Source organism: Xenopus laevis, chromosome 5L, assembly GCF_017654675.1.
Source record: "Xenopus laevis strain J_2021 chromosome 5L, Xenopus_laevis_v10.1, whole genome shotgun sequence".
In the NCBI taxonomy this organism is placed as follows: domain Eukaryota; kingdom Metazoa; phylum Chordata; class Amphibia; order Anura; family Pipidae; genus Xenopus; species Xenopus laevis.
This window is the reverse complement of record NC_054379.1, coordinates 90624998-90639935: the sequence shown is the minus strand read 5'-3', so window position 1 is coordinate 90639935 and position 14938 is coordinate 90624998. Positions and strand designations below refer to the sequence as shown.

General features: G+C 37.7%; 2 protein-coding genes and 1 long non-coding RNA gene across 6 annotated transcripts in view; 2 read left to right on the top strand and 1 right to left on the bottom strand.

The window, feature by feature from the left end:
- Positions 1-14938, bottom strand: part of snx14.L (sorting nexin 14 L homeolog) — a 56917-nt gene that overhangs the window by 15210 nt on the left and 26769 nt on the right. For 2 of the 4 annotated variants that reach the window (XM_018261830.2, NM_001091554.1), the window contains 4 exon segments: positions 13238-13264; positions 8057-8189; positions 7084-7291; positions 6446-6529 (listed from right to left, as the gene is read on the bottom strand). In XM_018261830.2, the coding sequence (XP_018117319.1) occupies positions 6446-6529; positions 7084-7291; positions 8057-8189; positions 13238-13264 (452 nt within the window). 4 annotated transcript variants of the gene reach the window in all.
- On the top strand, positions 2694-3951 carry LOC121393714. Its single transcript, XM_041563037.1, has 2 exons — positions 2694-3484; positions 3849-3951. The coding sequence occupies exons 1-2, from the start codon at positions 2728-2730 to the stop codon at positions 3914-3916; spliced, it is 825 nt and encodes a 274-aa protein (XP_041418971.1). The 5' UTR covers positions 2694-2727; the 3' UTR covers positions 3917-3951.
- LOC121393715 lies at positions 3952-5010 on the top strand. Its single transcript, XR_005961290.1, has 3 exons — positions 3952-4020; positions 4152-4266; positions 4934-5010. It is a non-coding gene; the product is annotated as an uncharacterized LOC121393715 (long non-coding RNA).

Genomic DNA, 14938 nt, shown 5'->3' with positions numbered 1-14938 from the left:
GCCTATGCGGTGTAGCTCCTCCTGGTTTTGAAGGTCAGTGGATAATATTTTCCGATACAATTGTTCTTGCCATAATTTCTTTACATCCGGGGGCAGAATTGCATAAACCAACAGGCACATACATTAGCAATGTAAGGATAAGGTAAGACAAGATATTGTATTGTAATATTGTACTTTTCCTCACAGTTCCAATATTGATTAAGATATGGTTGATTATTTTTTTTCAAATGGTCCTTTTTTGCCATTAAAAGCAGTAGATTGACCTATTAGCCCTTTCTAAATGGCAAACTACTAATATACAGAATTTAGTAATGGGTGGAGGGCACACCAATTCAGCAAATGCTGTAGGTAAACAGTGCAAGAGGTGCAAACATCAAAAGGGTACCCCTACAATGGGTACCCCACAACGTAACAATATATAGATAGGTATGCACACTCAAAAGAAGGCAAGTATGGTATATTTAAAATAAAGTTTTACTTGTTTATGCAAATAATACACACAAAGCCACAATAGTAGGCCTGTATAATACAATACATAAGCTTACATGGTATATACCTAACGTTTAAACATAGCCACAATTACATAACAGTAAACAGTAAGTATTACAATTATACAGCAAGGAGCAGATACACCTACCACCAGTATGAGAATGGCCCCAACGTTTCGGCGTAAGCCTTTGTCAAGGGGATTCTGACGTTTGACCTATCGTGTGGAGCTATAAATACCCTGTTCAATTACCACATGGTGTGTGACGTCACTTCCGCCTATGTCACTTCCGCGGATGAGTCATCCGCTTAGCAACACGGCTCTCTATATTCATTGTACTTGCCTGCACTACAGGGAAAGCATGCGCTCATGTTTACTCTGTCGCTAGGTAACCAAAACATGGGGTAACTCACGATAGTTCACATAGCAACCAAATGTCATCCAGCAACACAGGATATAAACCATACTTTTTTGTTTTGATCTGTGATTAATTAGTAGTATGGTTTATATCCTGTGTTGCTGGATGACATTTGGTTGCTATGTGAACTATCGTGAGTTACCCCATGTTTTGGTTACCTAGCGACAGAGTAAACATGAGCGCATGCTTTCCCTGTAGTGCAGGCAAGTACAATGAATATAGAGAGCCGTGTTGCTAAGCGGCTGACTCATCCGCGGAAGTGACATAGGCGGAAGTGACGTCACACACCATGTGGTAATTGAACAGGGTATTTATAGCTCCACACGATAGGGCAAACGTCAGAATCCCCTTGACAAAGGCTTACGCCGAAACGTTGGGGCCATTCTCATACTGGTGGTAGGTGTATCTGCTCCTTGCTGTATAATTGTAATACTTACTGTTTACTGTTATGTAAGTGTGGCTATGTTTAAACGTTAGGTATATACCATGTAAGCTTATGTATTGTATTATACAGGCCTACTATTGTGGCTTTGTGTGTATTATTTGCATAAACAAGTAAAACTTTATTTTAAATATACCATACTTGCCTTCTTTTGAGTGTGCATACCTATCTATATATTGTTACGTTGTGGGGTACCCATTGTAGGGGTACCCTTTTGATGTTTGCACCTCTTGCACTGTTTACCTACAGCATTTGCTGAATTGGTGTGCCCTCCACCCATTACTAAATTCTGTATGCTTTTTCTACAGGAGTGAGCACCCAAAATGTCGTTTACAGACATTGGTACCTTAACAGCAAGGAAAGCAGATACACTGGCCTATACACAGGCTGAGGTCAATGACATTATTTCAAAATTCTCCTCTAATTCCTTTGATTTAGACACAGATAAGAACGCCTTGATGCAGAGACTAGAATTTTTGTATAAAAGGAAATCAGCTTACAGCTGGATTCTGATACTTTAATTGAATATTTGAAAGTAAAAAGGATACCTAGGGGACTACGACTGGGTATAAAGCCCACGTTATGTAAAGAGGACACTACACATTGTAAAAATTGGGAGAAGATCCTCAATAAGTGCAGTTTGGATTTGATGACACTAACAGTGGAAGGAGTTCAAACAAAGCTGATGAAATTAAGGGTTGATATCAATGTGGTTAAACAGAAACTACAGGCTGCACTTAATGAGGGTGAAATGAACAATTTTGAAACACAATTAAGGGATATGACAGCTAAGCATAAATCTGACCTGCTGAAAGTAAAAATGGATAAATTCAAAAGGGATACTATTGACTATCAGGAGGAAAGGGTGTATAATTGGAAGAGACCTTTCATTAGGAAGAGACAATATAGTAAAACACGGTCTGTGGATAGTGAGGGGGCTAGTGGCTCAGAAAATTCGGACACTTCCTCTAGTTCTTTTTTAGACAGAGGTACAAGAGGAAAACCAGGAGAGGGAGGAAAAGGAAAGAAAGGAACAAAGGAGCCTGTAGCCTTCCAAATGTCCACCAGGACGAAAGTACGCTAGTAGTCAATATCAGCGCAAGGATTTTAACGGATGCCGAGATGAGTGTTCTCTCCAAAGGTTTGGGGTATGTACCTACTAACAATGGTGACCAATTATGTCTTGATGTTGAATTGGAGAAATTTTTTCGTCTTTTAAGACTTAAGGCTCATTTTGCACAGGAAACGTCGGACAATAATATGCCACCATTGGGGAAAAATAATGATGATGATGATGACACACAGGAAACAGAGGATATGCAAACAGTATCTTGGTATGACACGACCAAATGTAGACCAAAAAGTAAGTTTTTTCCCCCAATGACTAATCACTGCGTTGAGACATTTGTAAAGGCAGTAGAAAGGGACATTGGAAAACTAGAATGGTCAAAAAGACATAGTAAAACCCTAAATCTATCTAGGGAGGAACGCGTGGCTTTGCAGACTTTGAAAGATGATACTTCCATCATCATTAAGCCAGCCGACAAAGGTGGCGCTATAGTGGTCATGGACATGGAAACATACAGGGGGGAGGCACTCTCTCAGTTACAAGACACAACGCATTACAGGATATTAGGTGGGGATCCGACAAATGATTTGAAACAGATGATAGATAATCTATTAAAGATCAGTGAAGAAGCTGGTATCATTACAAACCGTTTAAAAAAATTTTTGCAGGTTGATAACCCCATAATACCTGTCTTTTATCTTTTACCAAAGATACACAAAAATCTGCAGAGACCACCAGGGAGACCCATTGTGGCAGGAATGTCGTCTGTATTTCAACCTATAGCAGTCATGTTGGACACTGTCCTCAATCCTATAGTGGTATGTACTAAGTCCTATGTTAAGGACACTACTGATTTCATTAATAAGCTAAATGAGATTGAATTGAACACAAAAGATGTATTTCTTTGCACAATGGACGTCTCCTCCCTCTATACCTCTATCCCCCATGATCAGGGAATCGAGGTTATCACAGCAGCAATGGCAGATCTTGGATTACCAGGGGGAGTGGTGGATTTACTTCTACAACTTCTGGGATGGATCCTGAAAAGGAATTATTTCCTCTTTGAAGGTAAATTCTATGAACAAAGCCAAGGCACATCAATGGGTTCTAATGTTGCTCCTGCATATGCAAATTTATACATGGCACACTTTGAAGACAATTTTGTCTATAATAATCAGGAGTTTTGGCCCTTAATATTGATGTGGCTTCGCTATATAGACGATCTATTCTTTGTCTGGCAAGGGACAGAGGAATCACTAAAACTATTTGTTAATCACCTCAATTCCAGGATTCCAACCATAAAATTCACTTTGGAGTATGATAGAAATCAGATACACTTTCTAGACGTGACAGTCAGGCTACAAGATGGGAAGTTCTCCACTGATATATATAGGAAACCGACTGACAGAATCACTTATCTAAATCCACACAGTTTTCACCCACCCTCTACAATCAAAGGGCTACCATATAGCCAAATGTTACGAACAAGACGCATTGTAAGTGAAGATGACAAATTTGAAGAGAGAGCAGAAGAATGATGACCCACTTTGAGAGTAGAGGCTATGGGACAGATATGTTGGAAACAGCCAGGGAGAAAGTAAAAGGTACATCGAGAACGACCCTATTATCCAAAAAAGCAAAGAAAAAATCAGACAGATTACCCTTTGTCACTACATACTCAAGACAATCAGGTAGGGTAAAAAAGATAATATATCGACACTGGCATTTATTACAGATGGACCAGAGGTTAAAACCATGGGTGGCGGAACCTCCAATGATGGCCTATAAAAGATCAAGCAACCTGAGGGACCATCTGGTCCATGCGTTAATTGAACCACAAAAGAAGCAAGGTACTTGGCTGAGTGGGGCTAAGGGAATGTTTAAGTGTGGAAGGTGCGTTAATTGCAATTTTGTGATGCGCACAGATAAATTCTATCACCCGATGACGGGTAGGGAGTATGAAATGACAGACTACATAAATTGTCAGACTGACTATGTCATATATATGGTAAAATGTCCTTGTGGTAAAGTATATGTAGGGGAAACTACCAGGTCCCTCAGTATTAGGATTGGGGAACACAGAAGTGATGTTAGACTTAAGAAACATACATCCCCTCTGGCAAGGCACTTCATGGAAGCAAACCATCAGGTCAGTCAACTGAAGTTTATGGGGATAGAACGAGTAAGAACCCCTACCCGTGGTGGTAATAGGGAAATTCTATTGAAACAGCGTGAATTGAAGTGGATATATAGGTTACAAACCCTATCTCCGAATGGTCTAAATGAGGATAGGGAATTATCACTGTTTTTTTAATGTTACCTTCAATATTGGTAATTGACCTCTGATGGACATTGTGTTAAACAATGAGGCTTTCCTCTTATTAAGAATTTTGATGTGAGTCGTAGGACCTCAGCCTGTGTACCTATATGAGTTTACTATATAGTAATGTTTTTCTGATGTTTTTAATAATTGTTTTTAACCTTATTTATATGTTACTATTTCTACTATCTTCACAGATCATATAAGAAATGAGTGATGGATTATCCATTGAATTTTTGTGTCCTCCTATTAACCTCACCAAAGGTTTTTTTTTAAAAAAAACGAAAAAATTAAAAAAAACGAAAAAACGAGGAAATATGTTAATGAGCACTGTCACTTTAAATATATTGCACTGACCACGGGTCTGTTTTTATATTGTTTAATATTAGATTGCACAATATGGACTGTTTTATAATATTGATTGTCACTATAATGAACTAATGAAAGATGATTGGTTACTATATGTATTTTTATGAACAAATCTTTTTACATGAATTCCCTACATATGATTGGACACATTGAGACACATGATTATAAGCACATACTAACTTTAGAGGTCATATGACCCAGGTCATCGATTATACACATTGGACACATCGAGACACATGATTATAAGCACACACCCACTTTAGAGGTCATATGACCCAGATCATCGATTGGATACATTGAGACACATGATTATAAGCACATACTCACTTTTGAGGTCATATGACCAACTTTATCGATTTTATTATATGCAATGGTATAAATCAATTAATTCTGCACACAAGCACTTTAGAACATATATTTATATGTTTTATCTATATGATAAATTGGTTTTTTGTTTTGATCTGTGATTAATTAGTAGTATGGTTTATATCCTGTGTTGCTGGATGACATTTGGTTGCTATGTGAACTATCGTGAGTTACCCCATGTTTTGGTTACCTAGCGACAGAGTAAACATGAGCGCATGCTTTCCCTGTAGTGCAGGCAAGTACAATGAATATAGAGAGCCGTGTTGCTAAGCGGATGACTCATCCGCGGAAGTGACATAGGCGGAAGTGACGTCACACACCATGTGGTAATTGAACAGGGTATTTATAGCTCCACACGATAGGGCAAACGTCAGAATCCCCTTGACAAAGGCTTACGCCGAAACGTTGGGGCCATTCTCATACTGGTGGTAGGTGTATCTGCTCCTTGCTGTATAATTGTAATACTTACTGTTTACTGTTATGTAATTGTGGCTATGTTTAAACGTTAGGTATATACCATGTAAGCTTATGTATTGTATTATACAGGCCTACTATTGTGGCTTTGTGTGTATTATTTGCATAAACAAGTAAAACTTTATTTTAAATATACCATACTTGCCTTCTTTTGAGTGTGCATACCTATCTATATAAAACTACTAATATACATTGGTATCTGCAACAGATGTTCTAGTACAGACTAATAGTGGCAGGCTTCTTTATGGTATCATAAACTGCACTACTTCATTCCCGTGTGTCCACTCCTGCTATTCAACGCATTCTGTAGCTTCTGTGTAATATTTTAGTTGCTCGATAAACTGTGTTAGTTTGTTGCACTCTTTATAGTTAGCACTACTAAAACATGTCTTCTTTTATCCAAGCCAGTAGACAATACAAATTCACAGGGAGAAATATCTGAATGACAGATTCAATGGAAAGTTGTTGATAAGTATGAAAAAGTGTAGAATAGACCTCACCATGGAATTCAGTGAGCTTGGACTCAAGAACATAAAACTCAATGTATTTTCTGTAAACCGACCAATGTTCAGGTTCATGACCAACTAGAAAGAAACAAAAATGCAAGGCAGAATTAGAAGTACCAATTAGATGCACAGCACCTCTTCTTCAGTAATTATCATTGTGTGCATTTTGGCACAATGTTTGAACAGACAGTAGTATGTTTGAACAAGGTAAAACACTGATTTCTGTTGAAATATTTTGTCAAAAAAGGCACACGTGGTGGCACCAGAAACCACCACTAGTTTAAAGACTTCTCTACCGAGGGCTTATTCGAAACATAGAAGTAAAAGTAAAGAGGGGTTTAGACAATATCAAAATATTGACAATCAAAATTAAACAAACAAGGAACTCTCTGACTGCCTGTATTTCAAGCAGCACTGAATTTTAAAAAGTAATGCAGACTGGCATTTTTACCATTTCTGTTTTAAATCTCTACAAGAGTACTTTTGGGTGCATGGTTCTCACACCAGTCATTTGCTCCCAATTTGAAATGAAGCCTATTCCATAATACCTTTATAACAAAAGATTAATCAATGCTTTAAAATAAGTAGGCTTCCGATCATAATATACAATCAAAAAGAAGAAAATTCAGTACCTGCTTTCCTGTCATTTCTTTCCACATCAATACAGAAAACAGGGATTCGTTCTTTTCTGTCCTTCTTTTCAAAGTTAGTATCTTCGAAAAAGTCCACATATGGAATACTAATTTTCCAGGCTGATAGATTGCGTGGTGTGTTTGGTGTGCTTGCACTCATAGCTTCAACTGGGGAGTCATCCTCTAGTACCATGATCGCTTCCTCAATCTGACAGTAAAAAAATATGTGTTGGCCTACATCATACAAGAATCCATTACATTATAATATACACAAGTTAATAGCATAATAATCATTAATTTTACAATTCAAAATCTGTGCAAGAGGTACATTAAATAAATATCTTGTACATGTCATAACAAGCCCAAAGAGAACCAAACACAAGGCTCTTGAACTCAGAAGGGTGCATTTACTTAACTAGGAGCCATAAGCAAAGTGCAATTTCGAGCACAGTTGTCATGTTTTTACCTCCACAGAAGGCATAAGCAGCTCCAAGGGCAACTATATGGAAGTGCCAAGAGCACATTTTGATGCAAGTAACTTTAATGAAAGTTATTTTAAACACAACCCACTGTGGGAAAAAATGTGAAGTTCACTTGCAGATATAAATGAACCCTAGATCGAATTGTAATACAATGCATATACAATATATCAACTCTGCTTACTGCTGGGAGACAACTGCCTTTTACTCATTTACTCATTTGTTTCAGGCCTACAATAACAAATGAGACTGGAACAATAACAAATAAGACTGGAATATTCTGAGTGTAACTGGCATTACATTAGCGGAAAATAACAAATCACAATGCTTCATTTAACATAAAGTTACTGTATTTACATGACTGATTCTTACAGGATGTCCTAGAAGAGGGCAGTTTTATTTATTTGATTAATTGCAAAGGGTCTACACTGCATCCTGTAAAATCAGCAATAGCTGTTACATTGCACAACAACTGTCACAAAACCTTTACTTACCACATCCTCCTCACCTTCCACCATTCCATAATTGGGAAGCATAGCACCTTCCATCGTTGTGCTCTTAAATACGCCTTTAATTTTATGGCCTATTTTACCAATCCCAGATGGCTCGCCCTTTTTTTGGGTGTTCCTTGGATCAAAAGGTGAAACAGTTGTTTATATGTCTTTGCAAAAACACATTTTATTGATGACACTAACACATTTTGTTCATATAGTATATTCTTTGTACCAGTAACTATTTTCACTCATCATGCACATCACAATGGAGACTTGAATTAAATGAACTTCCATTAAATTAAATGGAGGTTAAAATGAAGCAGAATATATAGGTTCTACAGCTAGAAGAATTCAAGCTCTGTCCACTGGACCTTCTGAAGGGTTGAATATTCCCAGCTGACACAGCTAACTATATAGGACCTAAAAGTCAGAGCAGTCTGTTATGGCCACAGCACGTCTTATTACAAAGTACAGTGCACACAGACGCAAGTAAAACTTGGAAGTAACACCTGCCTTAAAGGGATGGTTCACCTTTAAAGTGATACTGACACAATTTTTTTTTTTTAAATATTAATCTACATTAAAAGTTACATGTAGGTCGCTTGATAGATTTTCCCTGATAGTTCTGCTTTTGTAAGTAATTGTCACTTGAAGTTCCTAAACCTGACTGTTTTGCCAACCTGACTGTCCCATCTCAACCTGTGAGTTAGAGTTTCTAATGCTATCCAACTACTGCTGCACAAATATGGCAGCCCCCTCCTAGAGGAACAGGTTAGTAAGAAAGGTAATGTAAAAGCATCAGGCAAATACTTTAATGACAAAATTATAAATAGCATTCAAAGACAATGTTATGTTAGATAATAAAAAAGGTTATTTTCTGATGTCAGTATCTCTTTAGGTTAACTTACAGAATGGCTAATTCTAAGCAACTGCTCAATTAGTCTTACTTATTTATTTTTTCTTCTGACTCTTTTCAACTTTCAAATGAGGGTCAATGGTCCCATCTAAAGACAAATGCTCTGTAAGTCTACACATTTATTGTTATTGCTACTTTTTATTACTCATCTTTCTATTCAGGCCCTTTACTATACATATCCCATTCTCCAATTCAAATCAATGCATGGTTGCTAGGGTAATTTGGACCCTAGTAACCAGACTGCTGAAATTGTAAACTGGAGAGCTGCCAAGGAAAAATGCTAAATTATTTAAAAACCACAAATAATAAAAAATTAAAACTAATTGTACGTTGTCTCAGATTATCACTCTCTATATCATACTAAAAGTTAACTCAAAGATGAACCATCCCTTTAAGGATTTGTTACTTCCAGGTTTTCCTTAGTGCTTTGTGCCTACATATGCAACTCTAACACCATTTCTGGGACTGCCCGCATTGGATTCTGAAAATGACATTGTATGTACCAAGTAGCTATGAAAATACCAGTGCAAACCGCACTTTGTTTTCATAATTGTGCCCTAAAGTAGAATAGTTTTCATTCGCTCAAGCTCCATTTAAATCACATTTCTTTCCCATGAGTAATCAGCATGTTACATGGTTAAAAATCCCTGTCCCTGCATTGTCCAAAATATAACAGCACAAAAATATAAGGGCAGTTGCAGCCCAGCAAAATTGGGGTTCCCAAGGAAACTGCTTTATGCAAACTAGTGATGGGCGAATTTATTCACCAGGCGCGAATTCGCTGCGAATTTGCGCGATTCGCCGCCAGCGAATAAATTCGCGAAACGCCCGTGAAAATTTGCGGCAAAAATTCGCCAGCGCCAAAAAAATTTTTCTGAAAAAATTGACGCCGGCGTCAAAAACTGGCGCCGGCATCAAAAACGAGATGCCGGCGCCGTTTCGCAAATTTTTCGCGAATTTTTGTCTAAAGCATAAATTTCTCAAAAGTAGCTTAAAAGTCATCTATTGTGCCAGATGTGTGTATTAGATCCTTAATATATTTTATAAATGTTACTATATATGGAGGCAGACATAGTTTACGCATGGATAGGTTTTATGCCCAGGGATGCAGTGCATTGCCTGGGAGTCAATGTTAGGTCCTCGTGGTCTACCAACAGGTCAAATTAACTCAAATCTTACGGAGATCTTTTAATACTTACTGGTACAAAGTTAATACATGCAGTAACTTAAAAACAACTGGAAAATAACTATGGATATTTTTGTGTAAACTGCTTAGTAATCAGCACTTGAGCAAAAATACTGTATTGGATCAGACTATCCAGTGTTACCCCAGAAAACAAAAAGTGTGATGATAGGGCTGGGCACATCTGTAAACAAAGCATGCAGACCTACTGGAAAGAAACATAACACAGAGACTTAGGGGGGCTAGAGGGGAAACACTGCTGGCCAATGCACGACCAGCAAAAAGGGTCTCGGGATAACACATTCATCCCATATAAAATTCTGCATCACTCATTTTTTGTGTTTTTTTATTGCCATTGAAATGTATGATCTGATCAATTAGCAAGAAGTGCGTGCAACACATGTAGGTTTGGCATATAACTTCCTTGATCAGTAGCTGAAGTGAACATAATACTTTTTTAAACCTTACACCTGTAAAATTGCACCTATAAAATAACTTGGCTCTATGATGAATTACTTAATCCCTTTAGCCCCCTGGATTCTGTATAGGGATTCCTAAACTGCTCTTGGAGTGGTGGGGTGCTTGGCCTGAAGGACAGTTAGTGGGAAAACTGGAGAGAATAGCCATTATCTTATCGGCCTTAGCGATTTCTAATATCTTACTATAGAGAGCCTTTCTCTCTCTCAGAAATCAGATATTTTATGTTTCCTGGGGAACAGCATCAAAGCGGTGTAAATACCAGAAAATTGTAACATCTGAGGGCATAAAATCGTGGTTCTACTGTATATACAAGCAGGGAAAAGAATTATTGAACACAATAACGTTTTTCTCAGTAAAAATATTTATAATGGTGCTATTGACATGAAATTGACACCAGATGTTGGTAACAACCCAAGTACAAAGAAATCAAAGCAAAAAAGTCCATAAATTAAGATATGTGTAATAAAGTGGAACGACACAGGGAATAAGTATTGAACACACTAACTGAAATGTATTTAATACTTAGTAGAAAAGCCTTTGTTAGTAATGACAGCTTCAAGACATCTCCTGTATGGAGAAGAGAAACTAGTCACATGCATTGCTCAGGTGTGTTTTTAAGCCCATTCATCCACACAAACTGTCTTCAAATCTGGAACTTTCCTGGGGCCTCTTCTATGAACTCTGATCTTCTGTTCTTTCCAAAAAATTTTATTGGATTCAAGTCAGTTGATTGACTGGGCCATTCTAGCAGCTTTATTTTCTTTCTCTTGGCTATGTGTTTGGGATCATTGTCTTGCTGAAAGAGTTCAATTTTGGGCTCATCTGACCAGACTATATTCTCCCAGAATTTCATTGGCTTGTCCAAATGTTTAAACAAGCTTCAACATATTTTTTCTTCAGCAGTGGAGTCTTGAGCAGTGAGCGTACAAAGGCCATGCCGGTTGAGTGCATTACTTATTGTTTTCTTTGAAACAACTGTAGCTACTAATTTAAAGGTCTTTCTGAAGCTCTCCGCGAGTGACTATTGGCTCCTGGACAACTCTTCTGATCATTCTTTTGATTCCTCTGTCAGAAATATTGCCAGGAGCAACCTGGTAGTGGCCAGTTAAGGGTGATATGAAGTTCTTTCCACTTCCGTATTATGGCCCCAAAGGTGCTCACTGGAACAAGGGATGCACTGAATCCACTATTTTGGATTCTGCCGAACACCAGAATCCTTTGTGAACAATTCGGGCGAATACCAAACCAGAACCCTAATTTGCATATGCAAATTAGTGCTGGGAAGGGGAAAACATTTTACTTCCATGTTTTGTTACAAAAAGGCATGCAATTTCCCTCCCCACCCCTAATTTGCATATTTAAATTAGGATTCGGATTCAGTTCAGCCGAATCCTGCTGAAAAAGACTGAATCCTGGGTGAATCCCGAACCGAATCCTGGATTCGGTGCATCCCTAACTGGAACATCAAAAGCTTAGAAATATGTCTGTAAACAATGCCATCAGTATGTTTTGCAACAAAAAGTTTGCAAAGTTCTTGAGAGGGCTCTTTGCTTTTACCCATCATGAGATGCTTCTTGTGTGATACCTTGGTAATGAGGAACCGTTTTATAGGCCATCAATTAGGACTAAACCCAATATTAATTTGCACTGATAGGGGGCAGGATTGCTTTCTAAATACTGACAGATTTCAGCAGGTTTCTGGACTTTTTTGCATCTCCTTTTTCCATGTGTTTAATACATATTCCCTGTGTCATTCCACTTTATTGCACATAACAATGTATGGACTTATTTGTTTTGATTTCTTTGTATTTGTGGATTACTTTCTCAGGTGTGTCCAAACCAGTTAGTTGTAGTTGTAGTAAATAGACTCAAGGAATCAGCACTCCATTTTTGTTAAACAACATCTGGGACATACAAACTGCAGCAAAAAGGTTACATTAAAGAGGATATTCACCTTTAAATTAAACTGTAGTATGTTACAGATGAACTAATTGTAAGCGACTTTTCACCTTCTCTTACATTTGTATTTTGTATTGTTTCACATGTATTATTAGCCATTGTATTCTGCCACCTTCCAGCCTGCCACTAAAAATGCTATATGGCTGCAGGGTTCACTGATTCCATCAACAATACAACAAATGATTTTAAGGCTTCTTATTTTTATTCATTGTTTTTAATGACAAAAAAGTTTTATTGAAGCCTTTTATGATACCATATTAAAATATTAAGGTGAATTTACCCTTTAAAGTTTCAGCAGACTGATCATGCATTTGAGTACTTAGGCATGTGTTGAGTTATTATTGTGGTCTGTCACAGAGCTGCGAAGAAAGACATGCATATATACTAGAAGGTTACAACAGAAGGCTCTTAAAATGCAGGACCTGTATGCTGGTACAACAAAATAACCAAATCAATGTACAAACTGCAAAAACATTTAATTCCCCAATGGAGGTAAACTTCATAATGATCAAACTATTAATTTATGTGCCAAGCTTTATTATAGCATACAAAAACACATCATTGTTAGAATTCAACAAATATGCGGATGCACAAAAATGCAGAACAGTGCGACTAAACAATAAACATCATGCTGAGAACTCACCGGATATCCTCCAAACTCAGGCTATTTCTGCAGCAGGTGTATAAAAATACAGGGACAGAGCATTAAAATAAAAATCAAATATTTCGGACTTGCCCCAATTTTTCCATATTCAGAAAATGTCTTAATTGTTTGCAAATATTAATGCAAACTGCCAGTGGTGACATAAGCTGCTTTCCCACTAACTCGCATATATAAATAAAAAGCAATAACCAGTAATAAAATAAGTCACCTATAGGTTAATGTATGTTATATATATATCACATACATAGTAAAATGTAAGTTACTTCTCCAAGACAGCATTAACACTAGAGGCACGGGAGACAGACAAACAGGCAAATAGGGTAATATAGTTTTGCAATGTTGCCACCTCTTGTGTAGGGAACAGATCGTTTGTTACACCATATATGTGTGACCTTCCTTTACTGTCAACCTCCACCAAAAAAGGGTTAAAAAGACTCTCCTCAAGAGCTTGTTTAGATGGGTACTCACAAACAGGTAATATCAACTTGCATGTAAATTCTGAAGCGCTTCCCTTCGTGTAGACTGTAAATCAACATGTAGCAGCAAATAGTGTAAAAATCTTTTTAATATTTATAAAACAAAGTTTAAAATGCACTCACATGGCAATGGTTAAAATAGAGCATATCTATGCACCGTCCAACTGGAGGCCCCTCTGATTGCACCAGTCCACAGCAACAAGTCCCAAGATGATCAGGCTTGGGAAAACGAATATAAGAATGTTTGCGTTCGTTCCTTGTGTGTGATGGTTGTTTGCGTTCGTTCCTCGTGTGCAATACTTTGGAGTATTGCACACGAGGAACGAACGCAAACAACCATCACACACAAGGAACGAACGCAAACATTCTTATATTCGTTTTCCCAAGCCTGATCATCTTGGGACTTGTTGCTGTGGACTGGTGCAATCAGAGGGGCCTCCAGTTGGACGGTGCATAGATATGCTCTATTTTAACCATTGCCATGTGAGTGCATTTTAAACTTTGTTTTATAAATATTAAAAAGATTTTTACACTATTTGCTGCTACATGTTGATTTACAGTCTACACGAAGGGAAGCGCTTCAGAATTTACGTGCAAGTTGATATTACCTGTTTGTGAGTACCCATCTAAACAAGCTCTTGAGGAGAGTCTTTTTAACCCTTTTTTGGTGGAGGTTGACAGTAAAGGAAGGTCACACATATATGGTGTAACAAACGATCTGTTCCCTACACAAGAGGTGGCAACATTGCAAAACTATATTACCCTATTTGCCTGTTTGTCTGTCTCCCGTGCCTCTGGCGCTGGCTCTTTTATTTTAGCAACAGAATTTTCGGACTTGAAGGGATACAAGTGGGAGCCGGCTGGGATCTGTGGACACAATCAAACCTTGGGCCTATCTTTCTGTTTAAGATATTTCCAGCATTAACACTAGCTTCTGCCTTCTGTTGCCTCATTAAGTAGCATTTAACTCTTCTTTCAAACCGAATAAAAATATGCCATCTTGATAGTAATCTATTGCAAACTGAAAAATGAGGTTCAATGTTGATAAATGTAAGGTTATGCACTTTGGCAAAAATAATATAAATGCAAGTTATACACTAAATGGCAGCGTGTTGGGAGTTTCCTTAATGAGAAGGATATATGGGTTTTTGTAGACAACATGCTGTCTAATTCCAGGCAGAGTCATTCTGCGGCCACTAAAGCA